This window comes from Puma concolor, chromosome A1 (genome assembly GCF_028749965.1).
Source record: "Puma concolor isolate L17-30 chromosome A1, mPumCon1.1.hap2, whole genome shotgun sequence".
NCBI lineage: Eukaryota > Metazoa > Chordata > Mammalia > Carnivora > Felidae > Puma > Puma concolor.
The window spans coordinates 30,357,929-30,381,430 of record NC_141667.1 but is presented as its reverse complement, the minus strand read 5'-3'; the positions used below and the strand labels follow the sequence as shown (position 1 = coordinate 30,381,430).

Here is a 23,502-nt window from a genome sequence, read left to right as displayed (position 1 = left end):
TTTGGACTTAACTTTTTTTCCTCTGTGTGGGATGTCCTTTCCCTTTTGATGGGTTTTCGGAAAATAGAAAGAAGAACTCCAGTTTTTCTTTAAACAAGAGGAGACTTTAGGACTTGAAATTAAAACGATGCATGTTGCAATAGAACTGTTACACGTCTATAGATAAAGACCAAACAGCAGCTGGGTAAACTATCAAGGGATCCCCACACAGTCCACCTATCAGGTTACACAGTTGAGGGGCTTGTTCTGAAGTAGAGTCTCAGAAGACAAATCAGAGGCTGAGTCCCCATTACTGAGAGGACATATGGACCCACAGTACTTGCTATGAGAAAGTCTTCTGTCTCTGACAACTCTAACCAATGCCGTGATTCAGTTTAATAGTTTTTGTTGAACTGGAAGACTGTCAAAATGGCTTCCAGACAATTGTCTGTCCAAGTACATGATACGTTAATCTTTCAAGTCAATGGGAAGCATACTTAAGTATAAAATGGCCGCATGTCAGGTGACAGGGAAAATCCACGATTAGCTATTGCTACTGCAGTCCTGCAACTCACCTTGTCACAGTGATTAGTCTATGAATGACACTTAAATAAAGCCTAAACCAATCAATGCTTTTTTTTTTCTTTCTTTTTTTTAGGACTAGTGATTGACTCAAAGTGGATGCGTGACTTAAATTGTTCCAATTGGAGTGAAGCACAGGTTGGGGAAATAGATTTTTTTTTCCAGGATGGTGTGGTGTGGTAGTGTAAGACCTGAGACATCTGTAGCCTTTTGCTACCATAGCAGAAATTATATTTTTAAAGAATATTTGGGGAAGTAATTTTACATTCATTAAAGTATTATTGCCTTACGTATTACAGCAGGGTTCTGAGAAAGAAACACTAGAAAATGTGTGTGTGTGTGTGTGTGTGTGTGTGTGTGTGTGTGGTATATTTTTACAGGAATTTGATATTATGCAATCAAGAGAACTGATTTAAGCAGTCTCTGTAAGGTTCTTTCTTTGTGTCAGATGTGGAGCTTGAATTCATAGAGCAGTCAGGCAGCATGGGAAGATGGCTGCAAAATCTAAGACAGTTAGGACACGTTGGGCCCTACAAGCATGAGCTGGAGATCAGGAGGATGGACCAAAATCCATGTTAGTTGTTGTTGCTTCTGACTTTGGTGGTACTGATGTCCTGCAGAAGCCGAGGCCTTCTTCAGGGAGCTAAATACTTATACCTGGCCCAGGAGTTGGAGACTTTGAAAGAGGATCCAAGGGAAGTTAGAGCAGCTGCAAAGCCAGCAGGTAAGGGACCAGACATGTGGGCTACAAGGTAGCTGCTTCACTTCTGCCCTTGAAATCTCCCATAAGAATCTCCCTTGTGGTCTACTCTAGCTAGAAACATACAGGGAAGGGATTCAGCCTAGCCACCTTGACACAGTGAAAAGCCAGTGCACTACCCATTCACTGAATCAGTGGCATTCACTTCTTTATATAGAAGATAGATACCACCTAAAGCGAAGTTTTTATTTTCAGCTTCAAGTCTCCAAGTAAAATTATTATTTGATTCTTTAACAAGACAACTGTCTGAACAGTTCAGCTTCATTCACAAAAGTGTATTCTAAATTTCTTGTTAAATATCAAAGTCAAAACATTAAAGTCTGAATATGGCATTTTTCCATATGCCACAATGCAGGAGCAATCCAGAGAAGAGTCAGAATATGTGTAAGAGGAGTCCTATCTGGAGAAGAAGAAGAAGGTGGAGGAGGAGGAGAAGAATGAGAAGGAGAAGGAGAAAGAGAGGGAGAAGAAGAAGAAGAAGAAGAAGAAGAAGAAGAAGAAGAAGAAGGAGGAGAAGAAGGAAAAAATTCTCTGACTTGGTGGAAACAAGGAATCAGATATGCATGTATTTCAAGATAAAAATCTCATGAGCATGGGGTTGAGGATAAAGGTGAAAGTAGAGTAGATTTTCTGTCATTGGAAAAGACAATATGGGTGTGATCCTACCAGAATAAAACATGGTAATGTGATAGGGAAAGGAAAGACCTGCTCTCAGCTCTTTTGTCAAATTCAAAGCATATAACTCACATGCTCTGGGGAAGTTGAGAACAAGAGCATCCATTTGAAAGGCACAGAATGGAAGGACAAAGGATGTGGCTGAACCTCGGTGGGCAATGTAGCATCCTCAAGGGAGAAAGAGGCTTCGCAGCTGAGCTACAGTAGATACCAGTGCAAGAGATCAGAAGCAAGTATCAAACATCCTGAAACAGTGATGGGTAAAAATACAGAAAACAAAGTTTGAACACAAGCACTCTCTCCCCCATTGCCTTTAGGGCACATAGCCCCTCCTACCACTATCACTATGAGTCTACTCTGTAAGTTACGTAGAATGAGAAGAAAATCCACAAGGTACAATATTTATTTGAAATTCTTACCAAAGAAGTGGAAGTATTATTAATTGTCAAGGCAAAGACTTTCCCTGCTACACACTGGAGTGGAGGCTCATAAAAAATATTCAGTTACAGAAAAAAAAGAGATAAACTACATTTTCCTTATAGAATGGTAGATTTGCCATATTCTCACTGTACCACAAAAGAAGCCAGCCTGAAGACAAAGGGCAGAGCAAAGAGAATCAGGGAAAAATAGAACCAGAGCCTTGCCTCATCAAACTTGCAAGAAACCTGCTGACCCCCTGCATTAATAAGCCAATCATTTGTTGTTTGGCTTCTTTTATTGTTAAATTCAGTAAGGTTCTCTGTTACCTTAAGTAACCTTACTTAAGGTCTTAAAAATCTTGCTTAAAGGTAAGCATTTTTTTTTTTTTTTAAGTAGACTTCACACCCAGCGCAGAGCCCAGTGTGGGACTTGAAATCACAACCCTGAAATCAAGACCTCAGCTGAGATCAACAGTCAGACACTTAACCAACTGAGCCACCCAGGTGCCCCTAAAGATAGGCAGTTTAAATCAGCCAGTGACATCCAAACCTGGTCTTAATCACCATAACACATACGTGTAGCTCAACTGTCATTCCCTCTGCCAAACCTGCAACTATTTGCTACTCAAAGTGTGGTCCCAGGACCTGGAGTATGACATCACCTGGAAGCTTGTTAAGAAAGCACATGTCAAGGTCTCACCCACCCCTTCAGTCAGTTAAGTGTCTGACTCTTGATTTTGACTCAGGTCATGATCTCACAGTTCATGGGATCAAGCCCCATGATGGGCTGTGCGCTAACAGCGAGGAGCCTGCTTGTGATTCTCTCTCTCTCCCTCTCTCTCTGCCCCTCCCCTACTCTCTTTCTCTCTCAAAAATAAACTTAAAAAAAAAAAAAAAGGTCTCACCCACCCCAAGCCTACTGAATCAGAATCTGCATTTTAATAAGAGTCTCAAGTGATTCATATGTACCTTAAAGTTTGAGTCATTCTTGTCTTTGGATTCTTACAGCATGTTCCTTTTTCATTGCTAAATATTCATCTGTCTCCTCACCAAACCTGTGATAACTTTGAAGGCAGGAAATGTGTATTATTATTTTTTAAATCTAACTACTTGTGATAATTGTCCACCAAATTAATTGTCCATAATAATTATTGTCCACCAAAACATTCCTTCAGTATTACTGGGTACATTGCTAATCTACATTTCCCAGACTCCCTTGAAATGTCCACATGATCATGTTCTGTCTAATGCAGCATATACAGAAATATTGTGTACTACTTCTGGGCTCAGATCTTAAGACTGTGGACATACTTTCTCATTTTCCCCTTCCCTTGGCTGGAATCCACTATGACCCAGTTTGATTAGGCAACAAGACAGTGGAGGATGCCAGAGCAAGTATCTTGGGGCAAACTGAATCTCTGAATAAATGTATGGATGAGAGCTACTGCTCGAGACTGAACCATGCACCTTGTAATAGTTACATAGAAATAAACATCTCTGTTCTTTAGGCTGCTGGTTTACTGTAGGGGCTCTTTGACATGGTAGCCTATTCTTATTCTAAATAACTAACTCATCACCTTTATAATAAACCTCAGCTTAAAATGATTCCCCTTGTGATGAAATAATGGCCTCAAATACACACAAATAAGCCCTCAGCAGCCATTTCTGTTCTATGTGATCCTAGCCATAGCTAACTGATCCAGGAGTGGATCCCTTCCCCACTGCACTGTTTGCACTTTCCCTCCAAGAGATTTGCAATTGTGAACTGAGAATAACTGGAGTTGAGTCATGTTAAGGAAAGGCTTTAGAGCTGTACTGTACAATACAGGAGCCACTAGCCACATTTGTTGTTTGAATTTAATTAAAATAAAATAAAAAAAATCAGTGTCTCAGTTGTACTTACATTTCAGTACTCATTACATTGTGGCTAACGGCTACCATATTGGACAGGACATAGAACCTTTTCACCATTACAGAAATTTCTTTTTTTTTTAATGCTTATTTATTTATTATTGAGAGAGAGAGAGAGAGAGCTCAAGTGGGGGGAGGAATAGAGAGAGGGAGACACAGAATCTCCAGCCTCTGAGCTGTCAGCGCAGAGCCTGACATGGGGGTTAAACCCACAAACCTTGAGATCATGACCTGAGTTGAAGTCAGACGCTCAAGCAACTGAGCCACCAAGGTGCCCCATCACCATTACAGAAATTTCTACTGGAGAGCACCATTCTACAGAGCATGTCTATAATCCTTCCTGGTTGTTGAAACCATTCCTTAGATTCTGTGGGATACACCAGAATCTCAATAAATTCCTTCTCTTGCTCAAGCTCAGATTTGATGTTATTATCTGCTACCAAAAGGATTTCAGTTGTTATGTATCTGGCACTGTAACTACAAAACACCAAAACTTGGGCTGTGGGAATGCTCAGGCTTATTTTTATTTGACCTTACTCAGATTTTCACACGGTTGTCTATTCCTTCTTAGATTCATCCTTCCTAGGCTTTCATGACACCACTCTCACCCCTCTGACATTCTCGTGAGAATTGGTATTGTCCATTGAACTCTTATTTATCATTATAGGTTAAAGGGAGGCAATCCTTAAAAAGTTCAGGTAAGGCTAAAAGAGATACTGATGCTTAGATTACATATTCTATATCTACAGCACTTCCATTGGGCTTCTGAACCATGTATCTAATTGTTCACTAGATAGTTCCACCTTGAATTCCAAAGGCACCACAAAATGGAAGTGCTTCAAACTGAACTCTTCCCTGTTTAAGACCTATCTTAAGTATTTCTGACTTCCTCATATCTCAGGTAGAGAAAATGCACTGAGTATACTGCTATCATGGAGTTTATTACTACACTGTAATTTAAGTGTTGATGAGTCTCTTCTGAACTAGGGACATTGTCTTCCCCTCTTTATACCTACCATAGTGTATGACCCATAATAGGCATTCAATAATTTTTTGTTTTAGCAAATTGTAGTCATTTCCATAAATTTTAAGTAATGAATGTGTAGAAAGTCAACCTCAGAATTAAACCAATACCTGTAGGTCTGATGGCCATACAGCAAAATCAGCCACTGCTATCCCATTATTGTCACACCTAAGGTCTAGAAATGGGAACACAGCAGATTGTAGGACTAGGTTAGAGATTCTTAGTTCTCAAATTTTTCTGCTGGAGATTTTTTTTTTTTTTTTTTGGTGCTAACTGGAGCAAGATTTATATAAGGTGTTTGTTACTTTAGGTGGACTTGAACCTCCGTTCTATAATCTTTGAGATAAATGGTGCTAAGTTGCCAGTATCTCCTCTGCCACTTATCCTACACAGAGACACAGGGATGGCTGTGGTTTCTGAAGTTGTGAGAAGACTTCCTGCTCTGCATCCTTGGTGAAGATAAACCAAACTCACAGCTCTCTGAGAGGGCTGGGTGATTTACTCAATAAAACATACCAAGCCTAGACAAGGGGTAGCAAGCCAAAATGCCTTAAAAGACCAAGCCCATCACCTTATGCAGTCAGCTGCCCAGTAGGAAGCATGAGAAGGACAGTGATTTGTGTATGGCAGTAAATTTAAGAATCCTTCTTGGTGGCTTCATCTAAAAGGCTCAGTGAACAAGCAGTCTGTGATGGTTAGTGGGGTCACATTTGGCCTTCAGTTCCCCAGACTGTAGGCTGAGAATAAGAGAAAATTTGAGGATGAAGTGCACTGTCAGTTCAAATACTGCTAAAGCACACATGGAAATGTGAGAGTGTCCGCAGGACAGTGGAAGGAGGCCACATCTGACAGAGCAAGGGAGCGAACAGCCTATAGCATTTATAGAGAGCAACCATAGAAACCTATTAAGAATATGGTAGGAAACACTGGAAAAACATCCGTAATCAATTTTGGGCTGGGATCTGGGACTTACGCCTCTAGAGGTTCAGAGATGGCATGGTGCCCGACACACAGAAGGTAGATGTGCTTAATTCTTTTTTAAAAATTTAAAGTTTATTTATTTAGAGAAAGAAGGAGAGGGAGAGTGAGCAGGGAGGGGCAGAGAGAGAGAGGGACACAGAATCCCAAGAAGTCTCTGCACTGCCAGCACAGAGCTGGATGTGGGGCTCGAACCCATGAAACATGAGATGATGACTTGAGTCGAAATCAAGAGTCAGACACTCAATCGACTGAGCAACTGAGCCATGTTAATGATATAATGTCACCATTCTATTGTGAAATAGATTTTAGTGATTAAACTAAAACAACAACAACAAAAGCCCAGGCCCATGACTTAAAGCAACCATTTAGCTACTATCCAGTGCTATGGTAGAAGTAGCTACGGTAGAGAGGCAGCTATGTTCAGTTGTTCAGGAACCCTGAATTTTTTTGTTATGGAAAAGTAGATGGAAAAAGAAAGAAGCCTCAGTTCTTTTCACTGCCACAGTAAAGAATTGCAGGCAGCGAAAGGAAAGCAGAACAAAGTTTTATTAAAGTACACTCCAAGGGAGAAGGGGGGCAAGAGACAAAGGGGCTTGGAAACTCCAGGATGTGGGCTTATATAGTTTTTTTCTTTTGGGTGGGTCCTAGGGTGGCAACATTTGAGTGGCAGGTCTGAATTATACAATAATTAGCCAACTACTGCATGTCCGTTCCCAAACTGTATTCAAAATACCTGCAAGGGGTAGGAAACCACATTATTTCCATTCTGGAGACACAGGTCAAATAAGAACAACCCAGTGTTTTTTGCACAAGTGCAGCTGGGACTACACATTTCCCTCTTCCTCTGCCAGGATGCTATACCACTGACGGACTACTAGATGGGCGGAACATGATGCTCCCTGGGTGGTCCTCTGTTGGGGCTCTCGGTCAGGATGTCTAATGTCCATCCTCCCGTTGTGCATGCCTAGCTTTCTGCCTAAGGCTTCCATCTTGTGTTTCCACCGTCTTCTTTGCTTTCAAAAAGCAGAGGTCAAAAGAGAGAGAGTTTAGAAAAGGCACAAATGGGGGCACCTGGGTGGCTCAGTCGGTTGGGCGTCTGACTTCGGCTCAGGTCATGATCTCGCAATCCGTGAGTTCGAGCCCCATGTCGGGCTCTGTGCTGACAGCTCAGAGCCTGGAGCCTGTTTCGGATTCTGTGTCTCCCTGTATCTCTGACCCTCCCCCATTCATGCTCTGTCTCTCTCTCTGTCTCAAGAATGAATAAATGTTAAAAAAAAATTAAAAAAAAAAAAAGGCACAAATGCCCTTCACTGCCTTGTTCTTAAAATAACACGCATCCCTGACACACATATTGGCAAGAAATAGCCACATGGCTGTATCTAGATACAAAGGGGCCCAGACACATGGTCCTTGTGTGCTGAGGAAAAAGAAGAGCCATGGACAGTGGTATTCAGTAGCAAATTTCACAGGCCTATCAAGGCATTTTCCTAAATAATGAGGGTGTCGTCTAGAAATAAATTCTCATCTCAGATGGCAAGAAAACTAATTCTTTATATGTTACATTGAAAGACATTCCATACTCTGAAATCAAAAAATATTCAACAATATTTTATCTAGTTATTTCATGATTTCATTTTTTGTATACCCCTGAAAAATATTTTGGGGTGCAGTGCAGAGCAAGCTTCATTCCAAAAAAGTGGCTTAGTTGCATTGACCTATGGAGATTTGGGGAGTGTTTGTTATAGGAGATATTGTACTCTGGCCAAAATGAAGTTATAGGACTTAGATGTATCTAAGAGAAATATTTAACCTGTTCTGTGTTAATATTAATTTGGTGTTTGTAGAAAAAGATGTGGATTAGAGGAGAGGGAAGAGCTAGCTTTACATAGGAGATGGTCCATCAAAACAGAGGCAAGAAAGTCTTAAGAAAAAGGACGCCTTTTTATTTTATTTTATTTTTTTATGAAATTTATTGTCAAATTGGTTTCCATACAACACCCAGTGCTCATCCCAACAGGTGCCCTCCTCAATGCCCATCACCCACTCCCCCCCCACCCTTCATCAACCCTCAGTTTATTCCCAGTTTTTAAGAGTCTTTTATGGTTTGCCTCCCTCCCTCTCTCTTTTTTTTTTTTTTTTTCCCTTTGCTTCTCCCATGGTCTTCTGTTAAGTTTCTCCGGATCCACCTAAGAGTGAAAACATATGGTATATGTCTTTCTTTGTATGACTTCACTTAGCATAACACTCTCCAGTTCCATCCACGTTGCTACAAAAGGCCATATTTCATTCTTTCTCATTGCCACGTAGTATTCCATTGTGTATATAAACCACAATTTCTTTAAGGGATGTCTTTAAAAAAATTTTTTTTTAATTTTATTTGATTTAGAGAGAGAGTGAGTGGGTGTGGGTAGGAGAGGGGCAGAGAAAGAATCCCAAGCAGGCTTGGCCTGTCAGTGTAAGCCCGATGTGGGACTTGATCTCATGATCTTGAAATCATGATCTGAGATGAAACCAAGAGTCCAACGCTTAACGGACTGAGCCATCCAGGCACACCAAGAAAAGGGACATCTTAACGTGGAATATTGTCACACAGTTTCCCCCCAAACTCTCAAAGTCCCTACACAACATTGTCATATATGATAATTAGTAATAAATTACAGAAAAATCCAAGCCCACAGAATGTACAACACCAAGAGTGAATCATAATGTAAACTATAGACTCTGAATGATGATGATGCGTCAGTGTAGGTTCATTAATTGTAACAAATGTACCAATCTGGTGAGGGATGTTAATAATGGGTGAGAGGCTATGCTTTTGTGGGGGCAGGGGGTCACATGGGAACTCTGTTCTTGTCCTTCCGTTTTGTTGTGACCCTTAAACTGTTCTAAAAAAACTAAAGCCATGAGATGGTAGTATGATCATTAAATTGAACTAATTCAATGGAAATGGAGCCTAAGAAAATGAATTTCTAGATGTGTGGTTTTATTTTGGTTTTAAGTATAGTGGGGGCACCTGGGTGGCTCAGTCCATTAAGCATCCAACTCTTGGTTTCAGCTCAGGTCATGATCTCACAGTTGTGAGATCAAGTAACCCCTTCCCCAAACCCCAGGTCAAGGTTTCCCCAAGCCCTGCATCAGGCTCTGTACACTGAGCATGGAGCTTGCTTGGGGTTTTCTCTTCTCCCCTCTCTCTGCCTCTCCCCTGCTCGTGCTTCCGTGCTCTCTCTCAAAATAAATAAATAAACTTAAAAAAAAAAAAAAGAATGGTGACAGGAGCTGAAACTTGGTTTAAATGAGGATAAGAATCATGAAAACCTTATCAAATAGATTTAGTTATTTCACATTCTCATGTAACTTACATCAACAAAATTAAACGGTAAATGGCAGACTTGCTCCATTTGGCAGAATAATTACTTAATTCTCATAAGTAATTATTTAGAATAACAAAAACTTGAACATTGCAATTGAACAAATGGTCAAGGAATATAAAGAGGCAATTCAAAAAAGAAATTGGACAAATGGATAAATATTTGAAAAATGTTCAATCTCACTAGAAATCAAAAATATATGATAAGATAATGAGTTAGCACTGTCACCTGTCACCTGTTTGAAGAAGACTCAAGTGAGGCCAATACGCAATGTTCATGATGCTGGGAATTAGTATTATGACTAAGAATGTCAATTTGGTAATATACATAACAGGCTCTACGTTGACTTCCCATTTGAATCACCTGGAGAAATTGTTTATTTTATTTTTAAGTGTGCGATTCTTTTTATTTTTATTTTTTAATGTTAATTCGAGTATAGACCTGGGGAACTTTTAAGAAGAGCAAGAGAAACTTGGGTTCTATCCCAGATCAATCAAATCAAAATCCTTAGTAGTGGACCCCGAGCGCCAATGTTTTTTCAAACTCTCCAAATAATTCTCATAACATGTGAAAAGGAAGATGAGGAGGGAAAACAGAGCATGCCACTGCCTAAGGCATTCAAATTTAAGTTACAGAAAAAAAATGCTTTTCCAGGCTAGTCCGGGCTGCTTGTTCGTGACCCCTGTCCCGAGTCAGTCGGCTGGACCCAAGACTGGGGCAAAGGAAGCCAAAACAGTGTCAGAGACGAACAAGTCACTAGGATGGCGAGCACAGACACACTTCCCTTAGTGCTGTAGGTTGCCCACCGGATCTGTGGGGGGGGGGGGGGGGGGGGGGGGCTTTTGTTTTCGGGTCCGGGAAGGACTCCCCACGGGAGGGGACGTCCCGCGAGTGGCCCATCAGTCGGTTATTAAACAGTTTCTCTGAAAAGCGCTGCACAGTTCCCGGGCACGCAAGACGCGATTCCCGGAAGCGCGCCGGCGAGAGGAACGAACCCCCGGCGGAAGCTGAGGCGACCGAAGGTTGGGGGGGGGGGGGGAGCGGAGGGAGCCCGCGGAGGAGAGCGGGAGGCGGAGGCAAGGGGGCCGGGAGAGGGTGCGGAGTCGAGGGGCGACTCGGAGGACGAGGGGCGGGAACCTGCAGAGCCTGGAAGAGGAGGAGGGAAGGAGGAGCATCGCGAGCTTCCCGCCCGCGCTCCCGGGCGGCTCCGAGCAGGCGCCCTGGCGGTGCCCGCCGTCTCCTTCCCCGCCCGCCGCGGTCGCCAGGGTACAGGCTCGCGTCCGGTGGCCCGCTGGGCCCGTGGCCGTCGCCCTCCCGCCTCCTCGCAGCGCTGCCCGTTTCGCCCTCGGCCTCGCCTTCCCCGCCCCGGACGGGCCAGGAGCCCCGGCGGAGGTAACTAAGGGCAGATTCCTGCCGTTTGTGGCCCCAGCCCCCTCCCCGCACCGTTGGGCCGCCGGCGTCCGCGGGCTCCTCGGGTTCAACCCGCACCCTAGCGTCTGGCCGGTGCGCGACCTCCCCCCGCCTTCTCCTGCCGCACCCCGTCCCCTCGTCCTTTCCCGCTGCCCTGTCCGGGCCCTTCTCTCTCCCTCGGCCTGCCCCAGCCTCCCCGCGTCGCTCTCGCGCCGCAGCATCCGCAGGCTGACGGAGGCGCGGGAGCTCCGGGGGTCGGGTCGCCCTCCGGCCGGCGCGGGACGAACTCCGGTCCGCGCCAGCCCTGGGCGGGACCCCCTCCTAGTCGTCCACCCTTGGGCGTCCCCGCGGGCGCCGCAGTGAGCACCTCGCGGGGGAGACGGCGGCTGTCCCCGCCAAGCCTACGCTGCAGGGTCCGGTGGGAAACCCCAGAGGGTTCTCTCGACATGACCCGATGACCTGTGCGCGGTGGTCGTGGCGAAACTTCTGTTTGACTTTCTTTGGTATGAACTGAGCACTGGTGAATGAATGGACGCGATTTCTTAGACTCTTTTTCCCGGGAAATTGTGTTCGCCAGTGTGTTTTGAATAAACGTACTTTTTTAGGGTAGACTTAACCATATTTTCCCTCCTAACATACCTTGTGTGATTGAGTTTCTTTTTTCTTTCTTTCTTCCGTTAGTTAATTGTACTTGTTTCATGGTGTTATCTGTAGCTTTAGTGTTTCGAATGCCAGTTCACCATGAGGCAGAAATAATCTTTGCCACCTAACAGGAGGTGAGAACATCTTTTATAGTTACGACAGGTGAAAGACCGTCCATCATCAAATCCTGTAGGGCTGTCTTCACATCTTGAGCTGTCTTTTTATCCTTTACGTTTTAGTTGCGAGGCTCATCTATGGCAATACATCTGGAGTATTTTAAAGCAAATTCCTGGCATAAATACTTAGGTGTATACTGTATCTCTCCTATCTAGGAGAGGTAAGGACATTAACCCCCCCCCCAAACTCAGAATTACCACATACTCCCCAAAATAACATTAATTCCTCAATAACATCTAATACCCTGTCATATTCCAATCTCCTCTTTTTTTGAATTTGAAATTCAGGTTTACAGAAAAATTACAAGAATAATACTAAGGAATTCCTGTACTCTTACCCAGTTGAACCCTTTGTTTATATTTTGCCCATGCTTTTTTCTTTTCTTTATACTTGTGCACACACGTTGTTTTTTCTGAACTATTTGAGAATGGGTTGCATGCGTCATGCCTCTTACCACTTTTACATAAACAAGTACATTTACCAAATTCAGGAAATTTAATTACTTTTATCTGTGCTATAATCCATATTTCTAGTTCTGTCAGTTGTCACAATAATATCCTTTATAATAAATTTTCGGGGCGCCTGGGTGGCACAGTCGGTTAAGCGTCCGACTTCAGCCAGGTCACTGTCTCGCGGTCCGTGAGTTCGAGCCCCGCGTCGGGCTCTGGGCTGATGGCTCAGAGCCTGGAGCCTGTTTCCGATTCTGTGTCTCCCTCTCTCTCTGCCCCTCCCCCGTTCATGCTCTGTCTCTCTCTGTCCCAAAAATAAATAAACGTTGAAAAAAAAATTATAATAAATTTTCTAGTACAAGATACAGTTCAGTTTATTTTATTTCATTTAGTTGCCTTATATTGTTTATCTTCCTTGGAGTGTTCTTGAGCCTTTGTTTCTCATGATATTGATATTTTTAAGGAATAAGAGCCCATTTATATCATATTCTTCGATATGAGTTAGTTTCCTCATGAATAGAGTTAGGTTTGAATTTTTTGGTTGGAATACTATATAAATAATGTCTTGTCTTCTTCACATTATCACAATCAGAGGTGCATAATGTGTCCCTCTTATAGGTTAAGATGTTATCCCTTTTTTCCACTCTCATTTTTTTTCTATTAACAGTTATTTTCTCCTTATTTTCCAATTAAGTACAGTTGACCTTTAAACCACATGGGTGTTAGAGGTGCCACCCCCTCTTCCCAAGCAGTTGAAAGTCTGCTGAATCCCAAAATCCTGAACTAATAGTATACTGTTGACCATGCCTTACCAATAACAAAAATGATACATATTTTGTATCTTGTGTTAATTATATAATGTATTCTTAAAGCTAGAGAAAAGAAAATCGTATTAATAAAATCATAAGGAAGAGAAAACACATTTGCAGTACTATATTAGATTTATTGAAAAAATCTGTGTATAAGTGGACCTGTATAGTTCAAACCTCTGTTGTTCAAGGGTCAGCTGTAATTTGTGGGGAAATACCTCTAGATTGTGTGTGTGTGTATATATGTATATATTTTATATATGTTTTGTAAAAAAATATATATATTATATATTTTATATTTATATTTGAGAGAGAGAGAGAGAGAGAGAGAGAGAACCTTAAGGAGGCTCCACACCCAGCGAGAGAGAGAGAGAGAGAGAGAGAGAGAGAGAGAGAGAGAGAGAGAGAGAGAGAGAGAGAGAACCTTAAGGAGGCTCCACACCCAGCCTGGAACCCAACACGGGGCTCAATCCCATGACCCTGGGATCATGACCCACCTGAAATCAAGAGTCAGACCCTCAACCGAGAGAGCCACCCAGGTGCCCCAGTACCTCTAGATTATGTAAATATCTTGTTCCTTATCAGAATCCTCCCCCTCCCTCTGCCTGATTTAGCATCCATTGATGGTTCTTTCCTAAATTAGTTTTTACTATGATAGTTTTTTTTTTTTAACGTTTATTTATTATTGAGAGAGAGAGAAAGAGCATGAGCATGGGAGGGGGCGGGGTGGGCAGAGAGAGAGGAAGAGATACAGAATCTGAAACAGTCTCCAGGCTCTGAGCTGTCAGCACAGAGCCCAATGCGGGGCTTGAACCCACAAACCTGGCGAGATCATGACCTGAGCCAGAGTCAGATGCTTAACCAAGCCACCCAGGCGCCCCTACTATGATAGTTTTAAAATAGTGGTTTTCCACATCTACCCTTGAATCAGTGTGGCCTCATTTATTCCTTTTTTTTTTTTTTTTTTTTTTGAGAAACTCATTCTTTTATTTTGTATAAACAGAGGAAGGGAGGAAAGTTTTAAACTTCAAACTTTGTTCAGCATGTGTGCAGTTAGCATCCACAAAAACACCCTCATTTATTCTTTTTTTTTTTTTTTTTTTTTTTTTGTGGGGTGGGGAGAGAGAGGCAGAGGCAGAGGGAGAAGGAGAGAGAAAATCTCAAGCAGGCTCCATGCCTAGTGCAGAGTCTGACTCGATCATACCATGGTGAGATACAATCTGAGCCAATATCAAGAGTTGGATGCTTAACTGACTGAGCCACCCAGGTGCCCCATATTTTTTATTTAATAGATTGTAACCTGTTGCTCATCTTCTTTGATGCTGAGAGTCTCAAATTTGGGGGATTTGGCCCTTCAATCTCGATCCTGTTTCTTTTGACATGTCTCTATCATATGTTTGTTTCCTTAACTTTGGAACAAAAAAATGTTCCAGGTCCATCTGTTTCCTTTTCTATCCCTGCCCTGAAATTAGCTGTTTTTTCAAGGAGTCCTGGTTTCTTTTACTGAGGAATGGTGTTTCTTTTTGGTTTAGAACCCAAAATCTGAGTGCTAGGTTTGCTCATTGCTACTGGAGTATCATTGCTCTTAGCCTCTTTTAGAGGACAGAGCTAGAAATCATGAGTTTTTATACAGATACTTCCAATTATAATCTAGCCTCTTAGGACTTTTCTTTACCTTTCCCCTTTCCCCATTCTATAATTGTTTCCTCTTTCTTCTTCAATGAGAATGCTGGCTCCCATCAACAGCTGTATGTGTGTGTGTGTGTGTGTGTGTGTGTGTGTGTGTGTGTGTGACACATATGTATGCACAAACATACACATATATGTATGCATATGTTCATTTGCTCAGCCCTACAATGCACAAAAAGTAGCTTCATAATTTTTGTATTTATACCCCTAGGGAAAACAACTAAGAAGAATTTGACATTTGTTTGTTGTTCTTTTTATCTTCAGTTTGAGAGCATATCGTCAAAATATTCTGTTTAAAAGTTATTTGGGGGTGCCTGCGTGGCTCAGATGGTTAAGCCTACGACTTCAGCTCAGGTCATGATCTTGCATTTCATGGGTCTGAGCCCCACATCAGGCTCTGGGCTAACAGCTCAGAGCTTGGAGCCTGCTTTGGATTCTGTCTCCCTCTCTCTCTGCCCCTCCCCTGCTCATGCTCTGTCTCTCTCAAAAAAATTAAAAAAAAAAGTTACTTGAATTAATCCTTTTTTTCTTCATTGGGGTTATTTTACTCATTTGAAATATAGTCAGATTTGTTTTTTTGTATTTTTATGTACCCCCTCCATTCTTGTTTTTACTAATATGATTCTAGAAATCAAAACTGTACAAAAAGGTATATTAAGAAGCATCCCTCTCTTTCTAGCCTTTCCACTTGGTCACCCTCCCCCCAGTGGAAGTTAGTTATTAGCCTGTTAATTTTTGTTTTCTTTTTCTGTTTCTTTTTGCAAAATTAAATGATGCATATGTTATTTTCATCTCTTTACATATAAGGTAGTATACTAGGTATACTCTTTTTTTTAAGTAGGCACCACACCAGTATGGGGCTTGAAGTCATGACCCCAAGATCAAGCGTTGCTTGCTCTACCAACTGAGCCAGCCAGGTGCCCCTATGTATATTCCTTTGCACTTTACTTTTTTCAATTAGCAATATATTCTAGAAATCAGAGAGATCTTCCTTATTCTTTTTTTTTTTTTTTTTTTTGAGAGAGAGAGGGAGAGTGCAAGGAGAGGGGGGAGGGAGAGAGAGAGAGAGAATGAATGAATGAATGAGAGAGAATATCCCAAGCAGGGTCCATGCTCAGTGCAAAACCTGACTCGGGGCTTGAACCTACAACCCTGGGACCATGACCTGAGCCAAAATTAAGAGTTGGGTGCACAACCAACTGAGCCATTCTGGCGCCCCTAGACCTTCCTTATTCTTTTTGGCAGCTGCTGAATATCTATTTCTAACTGGTTTATTTGAATTAAAGTCCAAAATAGATCTTTGTATATTACATTTGGTTATTATGTCTCTTAACATTACCCCATATATGCATATCTATATCTATGTAATACATATATAAGTTTCTCCCTCTCCCCTGTAAAATTTTTTTTAATGTTTATTTATTTTTTAAGAGAGACAGCAGGGGATGGGGAGAGAGAGAAGGGGACAGAGGGTCCAGAGCAGGCTCTGTGCTGGCAGCAGAGAGCCCGATGGCGGGGCTTGAACTCATGAACTGTGAAATCATGACCTGAGCCAAAGGCAAATGCTTAACTGACCGAGCCACCCAGGTGCCCCACTCCTTCCCCCCGTTAAAATACCATTTATTTGTTGAACCAACTGCATCATTTATCCTATAGCATTTTTTACATTGTGAATTTGGTTGATTTTATTTTCCTGGTGTATTTAATATGTTCCTTTATTTTCTTTATTTCTTGTTCATTGATGTTTAGAGTCAGACAGATTAAGGTTCAGTTTAAAATTTTTATCTTTTAAAGAATATTTCTTAGATGGTTCTGTGTACCTCCTATCTATGTAGCAACATATCAGGAGGGATATAATGTCTTTGTCTCACAGTAACTTAAAAACATTTTTTTTTTTTAATTTTGAGAGAGAGAGTGCAAGCAGGGGAGAGATAGAGAGAGGGTGAGCGAGAATCCCAAGCAGCCTCCACACTGCCAGCTCAGAGCCTGACTCGGGGCTCAAGCCCACTGAAATGCAAGACCATGACCTGAGCCAAAATCCAAGAGTCCAGTGCTTAACTGACTGAACCACCCAGGTGCCCCTGTCTCATAGTAATTTTAAGATTTATTAGTGAGTGTAGGCCATGTCAGTTCATCTGTTACAGAGTTCCTCATCTACTTTCACCTAATAGTTTTAGCAACCACTGATACTGTTGACTAGGCCTATTATTTCATTAGGAGCTACAAATGATGCTTGTCTGATAAAATCATTCCTATTGCTTTTGGTTCACTTTTTTAAATAATTTCTTTTATTTATAATTTTAGTTATATTTAAAATTTATAAAAATAGTGGGAAGTAGTCATTTAGATTTTTAGAGTTCTGAGTAATTGAAAAACATAATGTTACAGTATAAAATATGAGGTTGGCTAGCATCTTAATAGGTCCTCTTTGCTGTAGTTGGATAGTTTTTCTTTTAAAGCTTATTTTATTAAAAAGTTCAGCTACTTTCTTTTTAAAGATCTTTAATCATACCAAATCAACTATTTTGGAATTCATAAACTAAATAGAATTAGAAATATAGAATTTAAATTTTTTTTTTTTTTTTTGAGGGAGAAAAAGCACAAATAGGGGAGGGCAGGGCGGGGGGGACAGAGGATATGAACCAGGCTTGTGCTGACAGCAGTGAGCCCAGTGCAGGACTTGAACTCATGCACTGGAAGGTCATAACCTGAGTCAAAGTCGGTCACTGAACCAACTGAGCAACTCCGGTGCCCCAGGAATATAGAATTTAAAAAAAAAAAAAAATTTTTTTTTTTTTTACATTTATTTATTTTCGAGAGAGAGCGAGCACGAGTGGGGGAGGGGCAGAGAGAGAGAGAGGGAGACACAGAATCCGAAGCAGGCTCCGGGCTCTGAGCTGTCAGCACAGAGCCCGAGGCAGGGCCTGAACCCACAAACTGTGAGATCATGACCTGAGCTGAAGTCAGGTGCTCAACCGAATGAGCCACCCAAGTGCCCCAGGAATATAGAATTTTTTAAAAAGGAGGAAAGAATATGGTTAATGATTGAATACAGTCCAGACCGATGACCAAATTACATCATTGTTCAAGATTTCACAATTTTAAGAATTAAAAAAAATTAATTTGTAACAGAAACTTACAGGAAAATTGCATATATAGTACAAAGAACTTTTTTTCACAAACCATTTGAGAGTGACCAACTGATGTTCCCTTACCTCTGAATATTTTAGTGTATATTTTCTGCAAACAAGGACATTCACCTCCAAAATTGGAAGACACCACATCAAAATCAAAATTAGCATTCATACATTACAACCATATCGTCCTCAGTTTCTCTTTCTATTTAAGTTTTGCCTGTTGCCAATATTGTCTTTTATCATGAAAAGATACTCATTGCAATTTATTTAGTTACCAGATTTTCCACTTGGAACCAGTTTCTCTTTCTTTCTTTCTTTCTTTCTTTCTTTCTTTTTTTCTTTCTTTTCTTGCTTTCTTTTTCTTTCTTTTCTTTCTTTCTTTCTTTCTTTCTTTCTTTCTTTCTTTCTTTTCTTTCTTTCTTTCTTTTTAAATTTAGAGAGAGAGACTATGCAGTGGGGGAGAGGGTCAGAGGGAGAGAGAGAATCTTAAGCAAATTCCATGCTCAGTGGAGCCTGATGTGGGGCTCAGTCCCATGAGCCTTAGCCAAATCATGACCTTAGCCAAAATCAAGAGTCAGACCCTCAACCAGTTGAGCCACCCAGGCATCCTGGGACCAGTTTCTTGATCTTTTTCCTGACTTTCATACCCTTGAAACTTTCAAGGTTTTTGAAAGTTTTCAGATCAGTTATTTTGTAGAATGTCCCTTAACTTGGGTTTTCCTGATATTTCCTTGTGATTAGATTCAGGTTATGTGTCTTTAGCACAGATGTCACAGAAATTTTTCTCATTTTACCTATTAGGTGATACATGATTTCCAGTTGTCCCATTTCTGATAATTTTCATTTTGATCACTGGATTAAATGGAGTCTGCCTGGCTTTTTCATCATAAAGTTACTCTTTTTTTGTAACTAATGAGTACCTTATAGGGTATTTTTATACTTTATAACAATGTAAATATGCCATTTTTATGAAATGTTCAATTTATTTGTTTACTTATTCATAATTCTATGGATTCATGGTTTTCTATTTTATTCTATGGATTTTAAGTCCATTGCCGTAATATGTTTTGATCCTCCAGCTGTTTTCAGTTTGGTCAGTGGGATCCTTTTCAGTGTGACTTCTGTGTTTCTCTCTGTTTGGGTGCCAGCACACTGTGCCAGGCTGTCATGTCACACTGTGTGAACATCCTCCCAGGATTCTCCCAAGAATGGATTATGCTTTCCTCACCCTGCTTGGGCTCTGACAAACTCTTCTTGGCTTCCACTGCAACTATCTCCATACCCAGCATGGGTACTTGCTAATGCATCTTCACTTCATGTTTTCTTGGGGCTTCATCTTTATGTGGGCTAGTTTGGACTTTCTTACAGCTCGATGGCTCAGGGTTGTTTGTTTATATGGAGATTGAAGGCTTCAAAAGTGTAATTACTCCAGGGGGTCAGGTAGAAGCTATGATTGCTTTTTATGATTGAGCCTTGGGAAATGTATAACATCACTTCCATTTTACTCTTGGTTAGAATAATTAAAATCTCACCCACTTTTAAGGGATGAGGCATGGGGCAGAGCTCTCAATGAGAGAAGTGTCAAAGTCATAGTTGAGGAAGAGTATGTAGGATGGGAGATACTGTTGTGGCCATCTTTGGGAAATACAACCTATGGCACTGAGAAAAGCATATCACATAGAAACTTCATTGTCAAGATCTTTTCCTACTTTATTTTTATCTTCATAGCCCGAGAAACAACTTGTGAAAAAAGCAAATACATTTTGCTTGACTATTCAAGACATAAGATGAGATACTGAATGCATTCTTTATATCTTACCTTAAAAAGACAGTTAACTTGAGCCGATGAAAAAAGTGATTTACCAAAACTTTGTGAACATTCTAAATTAGAATCCTTGTAAATCTTATGGGCTACTGATTATTATTATTATTTACAGCATCTTGTGACTTTTTACCTAATTGGTCATTGCAAGAAGCATGGAGATAAGATTAGAAGTTTTGACATCAACAAGTATCAAGCAGAAAAAGCCCTGGCCACGAGTCTCCTGGTTAGGACAGGTAGGTTTTTCTTTCTTCATACAATACCAGCTATAATAATGTGTTAAATGTGCACTTTGCCTCTAAGATAGATGTTCTATGGTCTTTTAAAAAAAAACAAAAAACAAACACCATCTATAGCAGGATCACCTCACTGAACAGAGTTTTTTGTGTTTGTGTTTTTTTTAAATTAAAAAAAATTTTTTTTAACGTTTGTTATTGAGAGAGAGAGACAAAATGTGAGCAGGGGAGGCGCAGAGAGAGAAGGAGACACAGAATCTGAAGCAGGTTCCAGGCTCTGACCTATCAGCACAGAGCCTGAGAGGGACTCGAACTCACAGACAGCGAGATCATGACCTGAGCTGAAGTTGGACGCTTAACCGACTGAGCCACCCAGGCGCCCATTTGTTTGTTTGTTTGTTTTTATGTTGAGCAAGTTAGCTTCTCAAGAGAGTTAAATGGTCTGTGTAGAAGAAATATTTTATTTTCAAAAAAAAAATTTTTTTTTCCTGTTACATTTAAGGTTGAGATGGCAAATATCAAAAGGAATTTTTAAATTTAAATATAATTAACGTGCAATGTTATATTAGGTTTAGGTGTACAACATATCCTATAATTCCATGCATTACTCAGTGCTCATCACAATAAGTACAGTCACCATCTGTCACCAGACAACACTATTACAATATTACTGAGTATATACTCTATGCTGTACTTTTCATATCGGTAACATACATTTTATGACTGGAAGTTTGTACTTCTTAATCCCCTTCAACTATTTTGCCCATCTCCCCACTCCTCTCCCCTCTGGCAACTACAAGTTTGTTCTCTGTATTTAAGAGTCTGTTTATTTTGTTGCTGTTCATTTTGATTTTTAGATTCAACATGTAAGTGAAATCATGATATTTGTCTTTCTCTGACTGACTTATTTTACTTAGTATTATACCTTCTAGGTCCATCCATGTTATTGGAAATGGCAAGGTCTCATTCTTTTTTTTTATCACTGATTAATATTCCATTTTATACATATCACTTCTTTTTTTTTTAACTTGTTTTTTTTAATGTTTATTTATTTTTGACAGAAAGAACGTGAGCCAGGGAGGGGCAGAGAGAGAGGGGACAGAGGATCTGAAGCAGCCTCTGTACTGACAGCAGAGAGCCTGATAGGGGGTTCAGACTCATGAACCTTGAGATCGTGATCTCAGCTGAAGTAGATGCCTAACCAACTGAACCACCCAGGCGCCCCCTCTTCTTTTTTTTTTTTTTTTAAGTTTATTTATTTATTTTGAGAGAGAGCGTGTGCACACAAAGTGGGGAAGGGGCAGAGAGAGGGAGGGAGAGAGAATCCCAAGCAGGTTCTCCACTACCTGATGTGGGGCTTGAACTCATGAACTGCAAGATCATGACCTGAGCTGAAATCAGATGCTTAACTCACTGAGCCACCCAGATACCCCTATACCACCACCACCACCTCTTCTTCCTCCTCCTCCTCCTCCTCCTCCTTCTTTTAAGTTATTCATGTATTTTGAGAGAGAGAGCGAGCATGGGAGGGGCAGTGAGAGAGGGAGAGAGAGAATCCCAATTAGGTTCTGTGCTGTCAGTAAGGAGCCTGATGCAGGGCTCAAACTCATGAACCACGAGATCATGATCTAAGCTGCATTCAAGAGCTGGACAATTAACCAAGGAGCCACCAGGTGCCCCATACCACAACTTTATTCATTCATCTATTGATAGACACTGGCTTGCTTCCATATCTTGGCTACTATAAATAATGCTGCAATAAACATAGAGGTGCGTATGTCTTTTTGGATTAGAGTTTTTGTTTTCCTTGGTAAATACCCAGTAGTAGAATTAGTGAATCATATGGTATTTCTATTTTTAATTTTTTGAGGAACCTCCATACTGTTTTGCCAGAGTAGCTGCACCAATTTACATTCCTACCAACAGTGCATAAGTGTTTCTTTTTCTCTATATCCTTGCCAAATACTTGTTATTTCTGTCTTTTTTTTTTTTAATATTTTATTTGTAAGTACCAATGTGGGGCTCAAACTCACGACCTTGAGACCAAGAGTCCCATGCTCACTGACTGAGCCAGCAAGGTGCCCCTCTTGTCTTTGATTCTAGTCATTCTGACAGGTGTAAGATGATATATCTCAGTGTGGTTTTGATGTACTTCCATGATAATATGATACTGAGCATCTTTTCATGTATCTATTGACCGTCTGTATATCTTCTTTAGAAAAATGTCTATTCAGGTCCTCTGCCCATTTTTAATCGGGTTATTTGGGGTTTTTTGGTGTTGAGTTGTATAATTTCTTTGTATACTTTGGATATTAACCCCTTATTGAACATATCATTTGCAAATATCTTCTCCCATTCAGTAGATTGCCTTTTTGTTGATGGTTTCCTCCTGTGCTGTGCAAAAAAATTTTGTTTTTTGTAACCAAAGGGAATATTTAATCTTCTGAATCCTTTCTTACCGGAACAGTCAGTGGACTGTTTTCTTACCATTGTGATTTTCATGAGTATGCCCTATGCCCCTTAAAACTAGGATAAAGTTGGGCCAGGATACACCAGAAATCCAGGAATACCATTCACAATATATGGAAGAGATTCGTCACCTTAGGGAAATTTAGCAAGCCTATAAAATCCTCTTAGAATATGTAATAATTATGAAAATTTTAACGATTGGCGTTTTAGTGTTAGTGTCATTTCCTGTGAGAAATTATATCGTTAACTTCCTCTAGTCTCTTCTTTCTTTTTAAAGATGCTGTTTTTTTTGTTTTTTTTTTTAAATGTACATTTGAGAGAGAGAGCGTATGGACAAGCAGGGGAGGGGCAGAGAAAGAGCGGGAGAGAGAGAATCCCAAGCAGGCTCCTGATGTCAGCACAGAACCCAGTAAGGGGCTCAATCTCACACACCATGATATCATGACCTGAGCCAAAATCAAGAGTTGGACGCTTAACTGACTGAGCCACCCAGGTGCCCCTAGTGTAGGTAAATAATTAAAAAGCTTGCCCATGCTACTGATCAAATTGATGAAATTAAACAACACGTAACCCAATTTTGGCTAGCAGAATTGTAAGACACTTTTATAATTAAAAAAAAAATTGTTAGTGTTTATTTATCTTTGAGAAAGGGAGAGAGTACGAGCAGGGGAGAGACAGGGACACAGAATCCAAAATAGGCTCTAGGCTCTAAGCTGTCAGCACAGAGCCCAATGCAGGGCTCGAACCCGTGAACCATGAGATTATGACCTGAGCTGAAGTTAGACACCTAACTACTTAAACAACTGAACCACCTAGGGGCCCAGCACTCTTATAATTTTATCTTATTTATTTTATTATTTTTTTTCTTTAATTTTAATTTTTTTAAATTTACATCCAAATTAATTAGCATATAGTGCAACAATGATTTCGGGAGTAGATTCCTTAGTGCCTCTTACCCATTTA

At 40.7% G+C, this 23,502-nt stretch overlaps 1 protein-coding gene and 1 long non-coding RNA gene across 12 annotated transcripts in view; both read left to right on the top strand.

Moving 5' to 3' along the window:
- The first annotated feature begins 549 nt into the window (after nucleotides 1-549).
- On the top strand, nucleotides 550-3,314 carry LOC147584075 (uncharacterized). The gene is made up of 3 exons (XR_015255147.1): nucleotides 550-699; nucleotides 1,182-1,285; nucleotides 1,677-3,314. It is a non-coding gene; the product is annotated as an uncharacterized LOC147584075 (long non-coding RNA).
- Nucleotides 3,315-10,951: 7,637 nt separating this feature from the next.
- CPLANE1 (ciliogenesis and planar polarity effector complex subunit 1) overlaps nucleotides 10,952-23,502 on the top strand; it is a 144,773-nt gene continuing 132,222 nt past the window's right edge. For all 11 annotated transcript variants that reach the window (XM_086677296.1, XM_086677327.1, XM_086677291.1 and 8 more), the window contains exons 1-2: nucleotides 10,952-11,091; nucleotides 19,950-20,070. In XM_086677296.1, the coding sequence (XP_086533422.1) occupies nucleotides 19,990-20,070 (81 nt within the window). In that variant the 5' untranslated portion in view covers nucleotides 10,952-11,091; nucleotides 19,950-19,989. The remainder of the gene's footprint in view (nucleotides 11,092-19,949; nucleotides 20,071-23,502) is intronic.